Source organism: Saccopteryx bilineata, chromosome 2, assembly GCF_036850765.1.
Source record: "Saccopteryx bilineata isolate mSacBil1 chromosome 2, mSacBil1_pri_phased_curated, whole genome shotgun sequence".
Lineage (NCBI taxonomy): Eukaryota > Metazoa > Chordata > Mammalia > Chiroptera > Emballonuridae > Saccopteryx > Saccopteryx bilineata.
This window is the reverse complement of record NC_089491.1, coordinates 289449461-289463832: the sequence shown is the minus strand read 5'-3', so window position 1 is coordinate 289463832 and position 14372 is coordinate 289449461. Positions and strand designations below refer to the sequence as shown.

At 45.8% G+C, this 14372-nt stretch overlaps 1 protein-coding gene across 1 annotated transcript in view; it reads left to right on the top strand.

The window, feature by feature from the left end:
- The window catches only part of STX6 (syntaxin 6), a 32139-nt gene extending 18254 nt beyond the window's left edge, over nt 1-13885 (top strand). Inside the window, exons 5-8 of the mRNA XM_066261283.1 lie at nt 659-784; nt 2012-2118; nt 3313-3407; nt 8278-13885. Of these exons, the coding sequence (XP_066117380.1) occupies nt 659-784; nt 2012-2118; nt 3313-3407; nt 8278-8354 (405 nt within the window). The 3' untranslated portion in view covers nt 8355-13885. The remainder of the gene's footprint in view (nt 1-658; nt 785-2011; nt 2119-3312; nt 3408-8277) is intronic.
- Nucleotides 13886-14372: the final 487 nt, after the last annotated feature.

Sequence of the window (14372 nt, the reverse complement as noted above, 5' to 3'; positions counted from 1 at the left end):
ACCCCCAGTTCCCATCTGTGAAGCCTGTAGACCAGCGGTTCTCAACCTGTGGGTCGCGACCCCAGCGGGGGTCAAACAACCAAAACACGGGTCACCTAAAGCCATCGGAAAATACACAGGTTGAGAACCGCTGCTGTAGACTTTTACTTCAGTTGATGGGCACTGGGATTTATTCACGGGTTAGATTGAACCGACATTAATGGTTCTTGTGCTGTCTGTATGTGAGACTATGACTTAGCTTCTTGTCATTCTAGGAACCCCTCCCCCTTCTAAAAAAAAGTCTTGGGTCACAGGACTCCAGATCTCTGGAACCAGACTAGAACCCGTGGTCTTCGGTGAATTTCTAAGGGTGCTAGGCAGAGCTTTTAGACTATAAAGCTGTATACAGATGGGCATTTGTTGATTTCAAGTTGACATTTATTTGCATTTTAATGGGGCAAAGCTGATTTGTGAGTCCCATTGGGAGAGCATAGAGACAGAGTTTTCTTTCCGGCATTCCTTAAATCGGACTACACGGGCACCAGCCTACACCACGATGTAAAAGGCGGGCGAGGGAAATAGATCATGAGCAGTATAGAACTCTGTGTCGCTGTGATGGAGGACTGCAGACATGTAACTGTTTGTGTCCTTACTGCTGTCCCCGGCCCCACTCTCATAGGCACTGCTGGGAGACAGTGGCGGCCAGAACTGGAGCACCAGCACCCCAGACAAATACGGGCGCCTTGACCATGAGCTCCAATTAGCCAACTCCCATTTCATCGAGGAGCAGCAAGCACAACAACAGGTACCCAGAACCGCCGGCCGAGGACAGAGATGTAGAGGCAGGCACCTCCCTTCTCCTGGCTTTGGAGCAAATGACAGGCAGCTTGGACCAGAGCTCGCCCCACGGCTGCCTGCGTCTACATATGTAATGACTGCATATATAAAGGGTTTTTTAAACTGCCTCTAAAGCACAACTGTTTCAAGAGAACCAAGCTTGATTAAGTCTCTTAGGAAAAGCAGACCAGACCGCCAAAACTGACAGACAAGGCCACTGATTTAAAAACAGAACAAACAAGAGAACCCGTCTTCCCAGCCTCCACTTGTATACTCAGTTTTTGTTCAACAAAGGCACACTTTTGGAAAAATTGAGTCCTGGTGTTTTCATTGAAAATTATCGTTGGTTCCATTACATAGAAAATTTGCTTTGGTGAAGGTGAAGGACAGAAGGAAAGGGAAGTTGCTTATATTTGTGTTGTTGCTTCTGATGTGTAGTTGTAGTAATAAAAGGAAGCTAATGATATATCTAAGGATTTGAAGATTATCTACCCATTAAAGCTACTGGTTCCTAAAAGTTATGTTTTATATATGTATTTTTATATAGGTTATATGCCCTTTAAAGCATGTTTGCTTAACCAGTTATCTGCGTTAATTGCTATTAACCAAGCAAGCTTTTTTTTTTATGAAAAGTGAGGAGGCCACCACACAATTAAATTAAATATTTATCACTCAGCAGTTGTCCTTGAAGTAATTGACTGCCACAGGGCCTCCTCTGGTGTGTCCTTGAGAAGGGAGGAAAAGACTCCGTGTGTGGAGTTTTCCCACATCCAGGGGTTTGCCAGACTCTCTTGACTCTCTTGTGTTTAGGTCTATTGTGGAGTGAGACCTTGACCCTGGCAGTGGGCTTCCTCTTCCCAGCATCCTCATGGCTCAGTGGTCACCGCACAGGTGCTTTTGGCCATTGTCTGTTCCCTTATTGGAGTCCAGCCAACCAGAGTTAAGTCTCTCTGGGTGGTTTTAAGACCTGCTGACTGTTCACAAGTCGGATCAGCAGGAGAGATCAGTAGCTTGACAGTTCAGCCTTTTGAGCAGTGTGTTCTTGGAGGCTACGGTCTGGTCCTTTGATTCTGGGCTTTGCTTCTGAATGCGAATTGTCCCAAGTTGGCAGAGAAACTAGCAGCTGCTAGAGTGCTGGGCTTGGAACCAGGTAAGATGGATTTTAATTGCTGATTTCCCATTTCTCTGGCACCAGCTGATCGTGGGGCAGCAGGACGAGCAGTTGGAGCTGGTCTCTGGCAGCATTGGGGTGCTGAAGAACATGTCGCAACGCATTGGAGGGGAGCTGGAGGAGCAGGCAGTGTGAGCACAGCGCCGGCGGCCGGGACATTGAGGGCAAGGGTCATCTCACGGGCCCCTAACAAGCCTGATAGTTACACGACCAGTGAAACCAAAAACTTGTATTTACAGCTACATTTTTATTCTGTTTTACAGACTAGCCTTTCCAAAAGAAGCGAATTATCAGTTAAAATACTCAACAGGGTTTAGGCAAAGTGACGATGATTATTAACACCAGCAAAAATAGATACGGGTTCCTCTGAGCAGGGACTTGTAGTTTTGTTATGAATGAGAGTGTAACAGCTGGCTGGGTAACCTCTGTGGAGATTTGCGTCCCACAGATAGGACATGGGCTAACTTTGTCATCCCATGACTCTTCCACCACACGGAACAAAGTGTTTAGCTTTGCATCCTAAATTTCAATCTCATGAGAAAAACTTAAAAATGTAACTTCAATTAATAAAAAAATCTTTATCTTCAAAAATCAAAAGTAAAAACACACAAAGGAAACATAGCTGGGTTTGTTTTTCCTTAAGCACAATCTTTTTAAGTTCTGAAGTGTGATACCAAAGTCAGTCTTCTTAAATGATACTACTACATAATACCTTTACCATTTTATAATATGTTTTTTTCCTGGGGAAAAAAAAAGTAGTCCACTAGGATATATCAGAAGTCTCCTCTCTCAATTTTGTGTTCAGTGTTATACATTTATTACACATCCTCGGGCACCTGTTCTGGGAGGCCTGGGTGTCAGCAGAGGAGCGAATGGAATAGTCAGTGTCTCTGCCATCAGAGTTTACCATTGACTGAGTAGACTGAACATGAAATAAACAAATGTAAGTCACTAAGTAGTGACAAAGGGAGGACTGCTGTGATAGGGAAGCGTGTGATGCCTTGAGAGCCCTAACTTAACCCAAGCTCATAGTTTTCTCTGCAGAAATAGTCACGTTTTATTAGGGGGACTGCCCCAGGTCCTGCCGAGGATCTTGGCAAATATGTGGCATATAAGACTTACTATTTTTTTAAAAGTCCAAAAATTACGAGTTAAAAAACATATCTGTCTCAAGGATTTCAGGTAATAGACTGGGGGCGTGAATCTAAGTGTTGCCTGTCATGTTTGCCAAAACTAAAGCCGAGCTCCTACTTTAACCCCACGAGCCACGCACTGCCGAGGCTTTGTGTTGCCCGGCGACCGTCTACATCTGCTTCTCTTTCTAGCATGCTGGATGATTTCTCGCATGAGCTGGAGAGCACTCAGTCTCGGCTGGACAATGTAATGAAGAAACTTGCAAAAGTATCTCACATGACCAGTGGTATGTATGGTGTTTAAAGCATAAGAATTTTTACTTAATTCTGGATACAGTCCCTGGGGGGTTTCACACGGTGTGCCCATTCAGATCCCTTCTCTGTGGCACATTTTTCTGTAAGTGGTTGGTGGTTGGTGGCTTTTCTCCTGGTGGAGCAACTTTCTCTGCAATTACAAAATCATTTTTTCCCCCTATTTCCTTGCCCAAATAGGGAACATATTTTAAAATATTAAGAAGCCAGTTACTCTTTCTCCTAGACTGATTTCATTGAAAGAAAAACCCCTTCCATTTCAGAATAAGATGCTCTTGCACATCTAAATAGTTTATATTTATTTATTTTATTTTATTTTTTCCCAGATCTATGGTATCCCATTTTGTAGATACATTAACACCCCCCCCCTTTTTTTTTAAGTAAGGGAGGGGAGATAGTGAGACTCCCGCATGTGTCTCAACCAGAATTCACCCAGCAACCCATCTGGGGCCAATGCTCAAATCAACTGAGCTGTTTTTAGTGCTTAAGGCTGATGTGCACAGACTAACCAAGCTATCCTCAGCACCCAGGGCAAATGGCCAACACTCGAGCCAATCAGGCCACTGGCTATAGGAGGGGAAGAGAGAGAAGGGGGAAAGAAGAAAATGGTTGCTTCTCCTGTGTGGCCTGACAGGGAATCGAACCCAGGACGTCCATATGCCAAGCCAATGCTCTACCACTGAGCCACCGGGCAGAGCCTAAATTGTTTATATTTAAATCCATAGTGAAATAGTCTAGCAAATTTGCACCAGGATGGGGATGAAGAAGTAACATTTTTCAAATTGGTTACAATACAGGAAGATGTGTGTTTTAGTGACTCTGTTTTTTTATTACTACAACCTATCTCCCCTATTTCATGAGAAATAATATATTTTAAATCAAAGAAAATCCGGTATTTTCAGTTCAATGCTTTATCCATTGCACCACCACAGGTCAAGCCAGTATTTCTTTCTTTACTTGCCTTGGTGGGGGTAACTTGGGGAAATGAACTGAGATCCGCCCTGAGGTAATTTAAGTGTCCTTAAACCACAGTACTCCCTCCCCCAGGAGAATTTCCTGTTTCTTGATACCTCATTCCCTGTGAGGTACACATTATAGAGTCCAATAGTTTAGCCTTTTGAAGCAAGACTTAAATACATATGTACATTTGCTTTTTAGCAGTTTAACTCATAATCAAGTTACATTAACAGTTCTCTGGGGCTCAGTTTATTAAAAAAAAAAAAGGGTGATGCCTGCCTCTCAAGGTCACTGTGAGGATTAAATGAAATAGTAATAATTAATGTACAAATGTTTGTGTCTCCCATGTATTAGTACCCATTAAATGTTTGTGTTAAAAAAAATCATTAATTCAGGCAGAAGATGGCCCTAAGGGGTAGTGACCTGTTATATCCAAAACAAAGAGAAGCATGTAGCTAGACTTCCTTTCTTTCCAGGAGCAAATATATATATGTATGTATGTATGTATGTATATTTATGCTTCTAGCAGGCTCACCACTGCCTAAAGCAGCACTGGCTTACTTCACCTTTGACATTTTGCAAGAAAGGTTTTTGAAGTCGTCTTTCTGATTCCTTCCATTCCCTCCTCTTCCACCCCCACCCCTCTGCTTTACAAAAAAACCCAAAGCTTTAATGGAGTATTATATAACCAGTTTAAACACCAGGCCTCTCACTAGTATATGTATTAGTCGCAAAGTCAAGTAGCTACTTCAGCACCAGTTTTGTTTGGGGGAAGAGCAAGTGAACAAAGATGCACTGTGTCTTTGCTTCCCAGCATTCCGGGAATGAATAATTTAGAAAAGTACTTGCATTGTGATAAGCTGTCCAGTGTATATAAATAGCACCGAAACTTCCTTATCCTTTATTCTATTTTCTCCTGAAAGAAAGGTTTGGGGAGCAAAGTAAGAACTCTAGTTATATTTGTCTAGGAAAGAGAGCCAGGAAACAGAGCATTTGGCCCGAGAGGTCCTTCAGTTTGGACAGCTTGCCTATGGTTTTCATTTTCATCTTTGCTGGCTCCCCAAGAAAGACGGGGCAAGGCCTCCTGCTTGGTGGTCTCTGCTGCAGTTTGTGGACACAGCAATTTGTATTTGTCTCTGTCCCCCATAACTTTCAGGAATGCCACTGCTTTTTAATCCAACCTGTTCGTACATAAAGTAAATCGAGACACACTGAAGTGCGATTAGGCAGTATCTGAACACACGTGCTATTATCCTTGAGCGGCAGGACACCTGCTCTCCCATGGCCTGCTACTTTGTGGGCAGAAATCAGCCACAACGCTACACTTCTTTTGTGAATGACCGGGGAGAGATACTATCTCGTCATTCTCCTACCTAAAGTATATCCTTTGGAATAGACACCAAGGTTTTCCTCCCCTTACTTTCCAAGTTTCTATTGTTCATCTTTTCTCTTTAGGGAAGGATAGTATTTTGAGAGGAGAAAAAAAACCCACCACTGGATTCCCTTTGTTCCCCTGTGCTCTTTGAAGAGGGTCTTGTGCTTGTAGAAAGCCAGTTAGGACTTTTCACAGAAGCACTTGTGGTTAAATCCCTGCCCCTTCTCCAGTGAATCAGCTTGGGTAGCAGCTCCCTGGAATTACCTAGTTCATGCTTCATAGAAGCAATTTACCACTTCAAAGGAAAATGATGTTCAAAGAGCATTCTGGGTTGTGGTAGCTTGTGTGATGGATGTTCTTCTTGATGAAAACTATTTAATGTGGTTGCACAAGAGAAAGTGGCTGGAGCGGGGAGGAGGTTGGTGGAGGCTGATGGAAAGCCAGAGAGTGGAAAGCAGGTTCAGTGTTGGAAGTCTGGGAGTGGGGGCTAATTACAGGACTTAGGTGTGAGATGGGGGTAGGGTGGTTAGGAAGTAATTATCTGCACTGTTTTGTCCTGGAAGAACATGGACTCTTTTCAGTGACAATGGTCTTAAATTATTGTAAACATTTTTAAGTAGATGAAAGGAAAATACTGTAGTTTTCTTGACCATTTAAGTTGTAGTTAAACGGATTAAAAACAGTATGTGTGACCTGACCTGTGGTGGCGCAGTGGATAAAGCGTCGACCTGGAATGCTGAGGTCGCCAGTTCGAAACCCTGGGCTTGCCTGGTCAAGGCACATATGGGAGTTGATGCTTCCAGCTCCTCCCCCCTTCTCTCGCTCTCTCTATCTCTTCTCTCTCTCCCTCTATCTCTTCTCTCTCTCCCCCCCCCTCTCTCCTCTCTAAAAGTGAATAAATAAAATAAAAATTTACTTCTTTAAAAAAATAAAAAATAAAATAAAAACATTATGTAGAGTAGGCCAGCTCTGCATACTTAGGAATAGCTCTGCTTCAGAAAAGGAATGTGCAGACTTGGGGGTCTTTGTCCTGATCACAGATACGAAGGCAGTTTCTATCATGTCCGAGGCAGAGCAAGCTGGCCGTCACTAAGAAGGTATTTGTTCCATTTACATCGTTTAGTAGAAGTTGTGTTGGCTGCTTTTAAGATTTTACTCTCCAGTTTAAATAATTTGTTCATGTTTTGTGGACTTAGCATTATACTGTAGAAGGTTTTACAATCTATTTTTCTAGAGTCAGACCTTTTTATAATATGAATCTCAATAGCCATGATGTGTTAAAATCTGCAGGCTTTCAAATGAACTTCTGATGTATCAATATTTGCTTATAGTTCTATTGAAATGGAACTCTTATTTGTAGCAGTTGACGTACATTTCCATAAGATAGTAAAATTCTTTTCTATCAGTCTGACCCTCTGGAAAACTGCAGGACTCATCAATGGAAAGACCACTTGTTCTTTCTACATCTCCCCACGTTAAGGGTCTATCCTGACAGGGACAGTGTCCCGTGTCCATGTGCCCTAAGGTTGTGTGTGAGGATATTCTTATTTGACTCTCACAGCAGCCCTGTGAGGCCCCTGTTGTGGAGTTACGGGGGCCACAGTCAGGATTTGGGCCCAGCTGGGGTTCCCACAGGGCCTATGTGGGCCCCTCTGTCCCTCAGAGCCTCCTTGCTCTCAGCCATTTGGATGGGCTCTAGCCACCTTGTTTCCTGTGCCTTTTCTAAATTGTTGGTGGGGCAGAAAGTTTCAGAAAAGACAGCTCAATTCATCTCCAGAGAAGCTATGTAAGTTACTTTAACGCCGTCACTGGTTAAGTGATCTTACTTCTCACTTAATGAGGACCATGTCCATGTGGTGTGAGGACCATGCTTGTGATCCCTGAAGCTTGCTTTTTCAGCTCTGCGCTTCCCAAAGTGAGTAGCACTAGCTTTTGTCCGCTTTCCACCCTCCCACAGTGCTTTGAGAACAGGGCAGGATTATTGCTGAATTAAAAGATTTAACTTCTGTGGGAGATTAAAGCAGATGGGCTTTGATCATAACACCAGGGCCAACACCTTCTCCAGGGATGTGGTAACCACCAGCAGAAAACTGAGAGCCACAGGTTTTAATTTCACTAGACTTGGTCACCTGAGAAGGAAAAGCTTGAAGTGTCCCCCTAACGAGTAATGGGGAAGGCACCTCCTGTGCTCAGTCCCACAGGCTCCTGCTCTGCTCCGGAGCCAGCCCGGAAAAGGCTGCCGCAAGCCTTCAGTTCCACTAAAGACTTGAGACACAAAGCACATACTTACACGGGCACCTCTTGGGTCAGGTTGAGTTGCAAATGCAGGTGCAGGGTAGGCCAGCAGCAGAGCAGTGTTAGGGACCAGGCGCTTGGGCAGGTTCAAGAGCCTCTGCCCCACCATTTGCACATTTGGTTACTTTTCTGCTTCAAGGTGTGGCCCTAGGTTTCATGTGGCTGGATCTTGGGGAACGTCGAGTCCTGAGAGCTAACCCTCGTGTCCTGCCTTGCAGATCGGCGCCAGTGGTGTGCCATCGCCATCCTCTTCGTGGTCCTGCTGGTCGTGCTGCTCCTCTTCTTGGTGCTGTGACGGCACAGGAGCCCCCTGGGGAGGACAAGCAGCTCGTGCTGTGCCGGCGCTCACCTTCCTCTCCTGAAGACAGAGTCTGCGCTGACTTGCCCCTTCGTGACCCCACCATTGAGGCAGCTCCTCCACCCCAGCGCTGGAGGGGCCGGTGGGAAGAGGACATAAAGACCGCACTGCCTGTCCTGTCCTGGGGGCAGCTCACCGCTGCCTTGCCTCCCTGGATCTCGCGCCCCGTGGAGGGCCTCGGAGCAGTCCAGGAAAACTCGCAGACTCAGCTGTGTCCGCTCTTGCTCATTCCACCCGTCTTCGGCGGCCCTTTCTCCTGCACGGACGCTCTCCCTGCTCAGTGGCAGCTGCTGTCCCGTCCAGAAGGACCCTGGTGGCAGGAATAGGGTCCAGGGTCTTCTCCACTGCCCCATGGGAGTGTTCTTTGGCCTGAGAGCTGGTCATTATGGAGTCAGAAGGCCCAGAAGCAGTTTGTGATGGCAAATGCAGGGCTTCTTTTCCCTGGGATAAGTCCGGGGATAAAATTGCTTTTCCAGGCATGTCTTTTTGGGGTAAGAATAACTAATGGAAAATAATGAAGAGCACCAAGCTTTGGAGTGCTAACAACTTGTGTCTTGAATTGACAAGAGGAAGGGCAGCAGGACCCTGAGTGTGCACAGCTGAGGGGAGGGTGGTAAGGTCCTGGGAGGTCACAGCCAGGCCAAATGCAGGTGGCTATCCTGCAGCCTCATCCCCAGGGGTGCAGCCTGTCTGTAGGATGTCCCTTAAACATGCAGCTGCTGAGTGGCTGGCTTGAATGGATTTAGATCCTGTGACACTCCACCTGGCGGGGTGGGGCTGGGAACGGTTGGCACATTCATTACTTTTAGTCAGAAACTGTAATGACAAAAAAGGCTAGTTCTGGATCAGGCTTTTCTTGCCCTGTGAATAATGGCAAAAGGGATAGGCAGACTTTTACTTCCCTAAGATAACAACTCGATTTTTATCTTCCATTCAAATCACTGAGCCAATCCAAATTTAAATGACAGATGCTTCCGTTGAGTTTTAGTTGCTGAGACACTAAACTTCAAGCTTCTGGTGACTTGTAAATGCTTCCAACGTGCACATGTATACAGGATATTTCTGTAGCCTCCCTGACGAATAACCCAGGACTGAAGTAGCAGCCGAGCGGAGTCAGAGCCCGGTGCCGAGACTACGTCTTCACCTCTGTGTGTGTGGAAAGCGCAGCGAGATCCGGATAGGGTTCTAGCTTTGATGTCTCACTTCCTCCTCTTTTGGGGGCCATTCCTTACTTTCTGCAGCTTTTTTCTTGTTTTGTTTGTATTTCTTGGTGTTTGTTTTGTTTTGGGCTTCCCCTCCGTTTTTTTGTGATTTGCGATGATGTACTTGCCCAGCTAACTTTTGAATTGCACTTTTTAATAAATATTTGTAACAATTTTTTAAAGAAGGGTATTTTCTCATGTTTAGGATGATGGTAGGTAAGGTGATCTGAGTGTGGATGAAAGCTAAAAGTAGATTTATAAAACTGAAGGGTGGTCACCATCCATGTTTACACTCAACTCTTTGATATATAAATACGTTATTTCTTTTCAAATTAGCAAAAAAAATGGGTGATTATCACAAGGGGCTTTAGATGTAGGGTACTAGGTTGTTTTACAAAATTTTGAGACTTATTCAAATAGTTTTCTATAAACTTAGAACAGAGAGGGTCCTTAGATTTATATCCAAATATACAAGTCTTTGTTAAAACTTTGTTAAGATGTGGGCCTGTCTCTGTCCTCTCATCCACGCTGTCCACGTCACACAAGACGGCCAGTGTTGGGACCACACACCTGCCCTGTGTAAGAGCCACACTACTGTCCTGCTCTTACCAGATGTACTGCCCTGCTGAACTGTCATGTGTGTCAGGAGGGCCTGTTGGGACCACACCTGATCATTAATGACTAACATATTCCCCTGACTTCAGGGACCAAGTTTTGTGACCCTGAGGCCTAATTACTCAATGTTTGGATATATTTGGAACTGGCATGCTGACCTCACCCACTTCAGGTGTTAGCTAAACAGCAGCTATTGTAAAGCAGACCCAGGGGCTGAAGCTGAATAGAGGAAGGTTGAGAACAAGAACACTTCCTGAAAATACAAGCACTATGTGCGCTCTCCCTGTAGCCTTGCTCGCCAGGATTCTAAGGAGCTGTCCTTTGACAGCTGGCCTCTTAATGTGTGCTCAGTACTGGCTCTACCCCGCATCACTTCTGGCCTCACTGTGTTGACCCTGGGTCTGAGCCTGTTGTACCTTGACTGGGCAGCCACTACAGACGGGGGGGTCATTTGAAAACACAGCACTCAGACTCCAAACTGGCGATCAGAGCACTAGCAGGGGCTTAGGTTAGGTTGGGGTTAGGCTGCTCGAATCACATCCTGTAGCAGAGTTAGGCTTCTTTCCTCCTTCAGCATTCACACCTTGACCCACATTCATCATCTAAAGAACGGACAGAACATGATAGATAAGCAAGAAAGAACCCGATGGATGTTTACTGGAAGAACTCCACTGGTGAGCTGACACTCGGGGGTGGAGTGGGGAGTGACCCGCTGAGAGAGCGCCAAAGTGGGAACCCAGCTGCAAAACCAAGGCACCTGTTTTCGGTCCTAACTGTCGAGCTGGTCTGTGCGTGAACTGAGAACAATCCCAGGGCTCCCTGTGTGCTGCTGAGATGTGACAGTTGTGTGTTCCGTGAGGATCTTCACACCAGAGCGCAAGGGGGAGAAACTTGGCAACTTGCCCAGTATTCTCTGCTTTCAGCCAGAGCTAAACAGACTGATGGGTGTGGGAGCCAACTCCTTGGCGGCTTCTCCTTCTCACCTCGTGAGATTACGGGCTGTGAAGAGAGATCCAGCCTAACTCCACAGAAATCTGTCTGCTAAGTGCTGCACCTTCTGTATGTGAAGGTGGCGGAGCCAGGATTTTTCTTTTGGTAATTTTCCTGGCTGCAAAGCGAGACTGGTACCTCCCCAGAGAAGTCGCAGCATTGGAAGACCTAAAAACTGAATGATAGATACGAGTTGCTCTTCTGCTCCGTGGACTTCGGACTGTTTGGCTCTACCCTGTACAGTACGGGGCAAATGTGTGAACAACACAAAATCAGGACCGTCTGGGAAGCTCAAGGTTTAATTATGAACTACACTGCCTTTAATTCTCCCTTTGTCTTTCTCTTGCTGGCCTTCCCCCCCCCTCCCAGATATTTTAAGAATAATTTTCTTACCTTGAAGAATGTTCTTTGTCCATCAAGAGCAGAGAGAAGGTGAAGCGAAAGGATTTGCAGACTCAGCCCCAGCCCCTCCTCGTGCCTTCCCTGACCTAAGTCAGTTCTCAGGGACTGCTCTGTTTGAAAGGTCCCCTGAGGCCATCTTCCTGGGCCTCTGCTTCTGTGTGAGGGCAGCGGAGTCACCTGGCTGGCATGATAAGAGCAGGTGGTCTTTCTGTAATGGCCAGCTGCCCTGACTCAGCTCCCACAAAACATAATGCTTCTGCTTAAAATAAGGAGAGCCTGTCTACTCTCGCAAGGCCAGCCTCCGTCTGTCATTGTCACCATGCTTACTTGATAATGCTCACTGGAAAACTGCAGTCTGGGGTCGAGTCCAGAAATCAAGAGTAGAGAATAGTCCTTCAGACTGGAACAGACTAGAATAGCCCTACTCTGACCCTCTAAAACTGAAGCCTGGTGCTGGAGCTGAAACTCCAAACCAGCTAACTTCTGGGGTTAGTGTCTCTAACAGTAGACTCAGTGGGACTTATTTGATTCAGTCTCCTTTTTTAAAGATGAAACAATTACAGCTCCCCCAACAGACACAGGAGTCATTCGGTGCACTGCATCCTAGATGTGGCCCAGGAGCCCTCACACTCTGGGACAAGCTGACCTCAGTGACATGACTTAAGGTCGGCTGTAACTTGTCATGGTCACCCAGCTGTTTGATGTTTTTTGCTGTTGAACAAACAAAAACAATGAATGTTACAGTGGCACCTTGGTCATATTGCTGTCATTGTTATCTTACAGTCTCTTTACCAATACGGACGTTTGGGAAGGTGACGAAGAAAAAGAAAAAAGAAGTTGTTTCCCTATGACATAAGCTCACAGGCTGGTGCTGTTTTCCTTCTGACGTGGCCTTTGCCCTTCCCCAAGGCTGTGCCCGGGAGCGGCACTTAGAGGGCGCCATGTCCTGCCCTGCTGCTTGGCTTTACATGGACATTCACGGAGGGGGCTTGCCTGCTGCATCCGGACCCTGGTGAGAAAGTGTATTTTATCATTTCTTTTTGAAGTTTTCAAACCCAGGAGCCACTTGATTATTCAGGGGGTGCGAGGTATAAGACCACCCAGATCCACTGTTCTCGGACCAAAGCTCTCCTGGCCCTGGCAGCAGCCAGAGTTCCACCCCAGCCAAGCCTTCTGTCAGTCCCGGAGTGGGGCCAAGTTCAAGGTGGTTCTTTCCAACTCTGCAGAGAGTAGGTTTAGCTGAGACCCACTACTGAATGGCAGTTTCAACCCTGCAACTAAGGTTTGTTCTGGGAGAGGCAGATGCCATAGTCCTCAGGAAGATAGAGTATATTGGGTCATCTGTGCAGGCTAAGGAGAGGCCAGCCAGGTATCCCTAGTAAAGTGTCACTAATAAGTTACTGGAACTGCTTGTGAATGCCATGTGATTATGCCCTGACCTCGGCTGGGAGAATACACAGCGTGAGGGGTAGCCGGGAAACCAGGGAAGAGCCAGAGAAAACAGTCTGTAAATGATTACGGTCCATTTTTTGTAAGTGGGAATATGCTTTCACTGGCACATTTGTTACTAGAAAGTAGTGTAATTTAAAACTAGAATATTTTAAAATACTTGGCAGGACTCAGCAGGACTAAATCGTCATATTTTCCTTCTGAGGATTAATAGCCTTATAGCATTTTATTTTTAAATAACTAGAAGGTACAAACTAAAGAGACCAAGGGCTAGAATGGAAAGTGCCTGGGTGATTTCCAGGTGGTGCTTTCCCCGGCCCCCAGGCTCCAAAGAGTGCCAGAGCCCTGGCGACACAAGTTTACAGCTCTCACCGCAGGTACATTGACCCTGCTTCTCTACACCGGGGTCCCTAAGTGTGCTTGCGACCAACGACCAACGGTGGTGGTGGCAGCATCCCCCGGGGACTTGCTAGAAATGCAGATTCACAGGCCCCGCCCTGACTTGCCGAATCACAGGCCTGCAGGCTGTTTAGCAAGCCCCACACCCTGGGAGATTCTAAGTCCCACTCCAGCTTGAGACCCGCTGCTACTGCATTGTGGAATTTAGGCTACAGTAAACTATTCCTGCAAAATAAAACATCTTCCACAGCCTTGATTGTAATCCTGACATTAAACAAAGTCTGCAGACACTATAAACTTGAAAAAAGTTGTTAAATACTTGTGTAAAATAAAACGTCAACTAGCCATCCTTTAAAGTGATATTTTTGCACCCTGAAGTCTATCAGTAATGTTTCTTCTGCTGTTGAAATCATGTTACAACTGTATAAAGAATACTATTTGGAATTAAAGAGAAATAGAGAGACCATGAACTTTGGCCCTTTTTTAAAGTTTATTATTATTGTTTTCATACCAAAACATGTCTTCCTCCCTTCTTTCTGCCCCTACTAATAAACCCAGATATGCGCATATGCACAGGGTAGGAAAAGTCTGAGGCTGCTGGAAGATCTGAATGCTAAATCGTGCTTTCTCTGGCTGAGCTAGTTATATAGGTGGATTCTTAAGTCCCAAAATAACCATACTGTGTATTCAGAACCCTGTACAGCACAGTTTCAGCTGACACGAGGAATCTGGGGGTAGCACAGAGACTGGAACACAAAAGGAGTGATTCCTTTATTCCCCCCCTCACTGAGCACTGGCAAACATACTGGCCATCTGAATCTGTGGTTGGAAGAGCCTGCCCTCAGTTCTGGGTGGATAAGGTGAGGAGGCTACATAAGTTCCCTAAGGGCAGGGACCT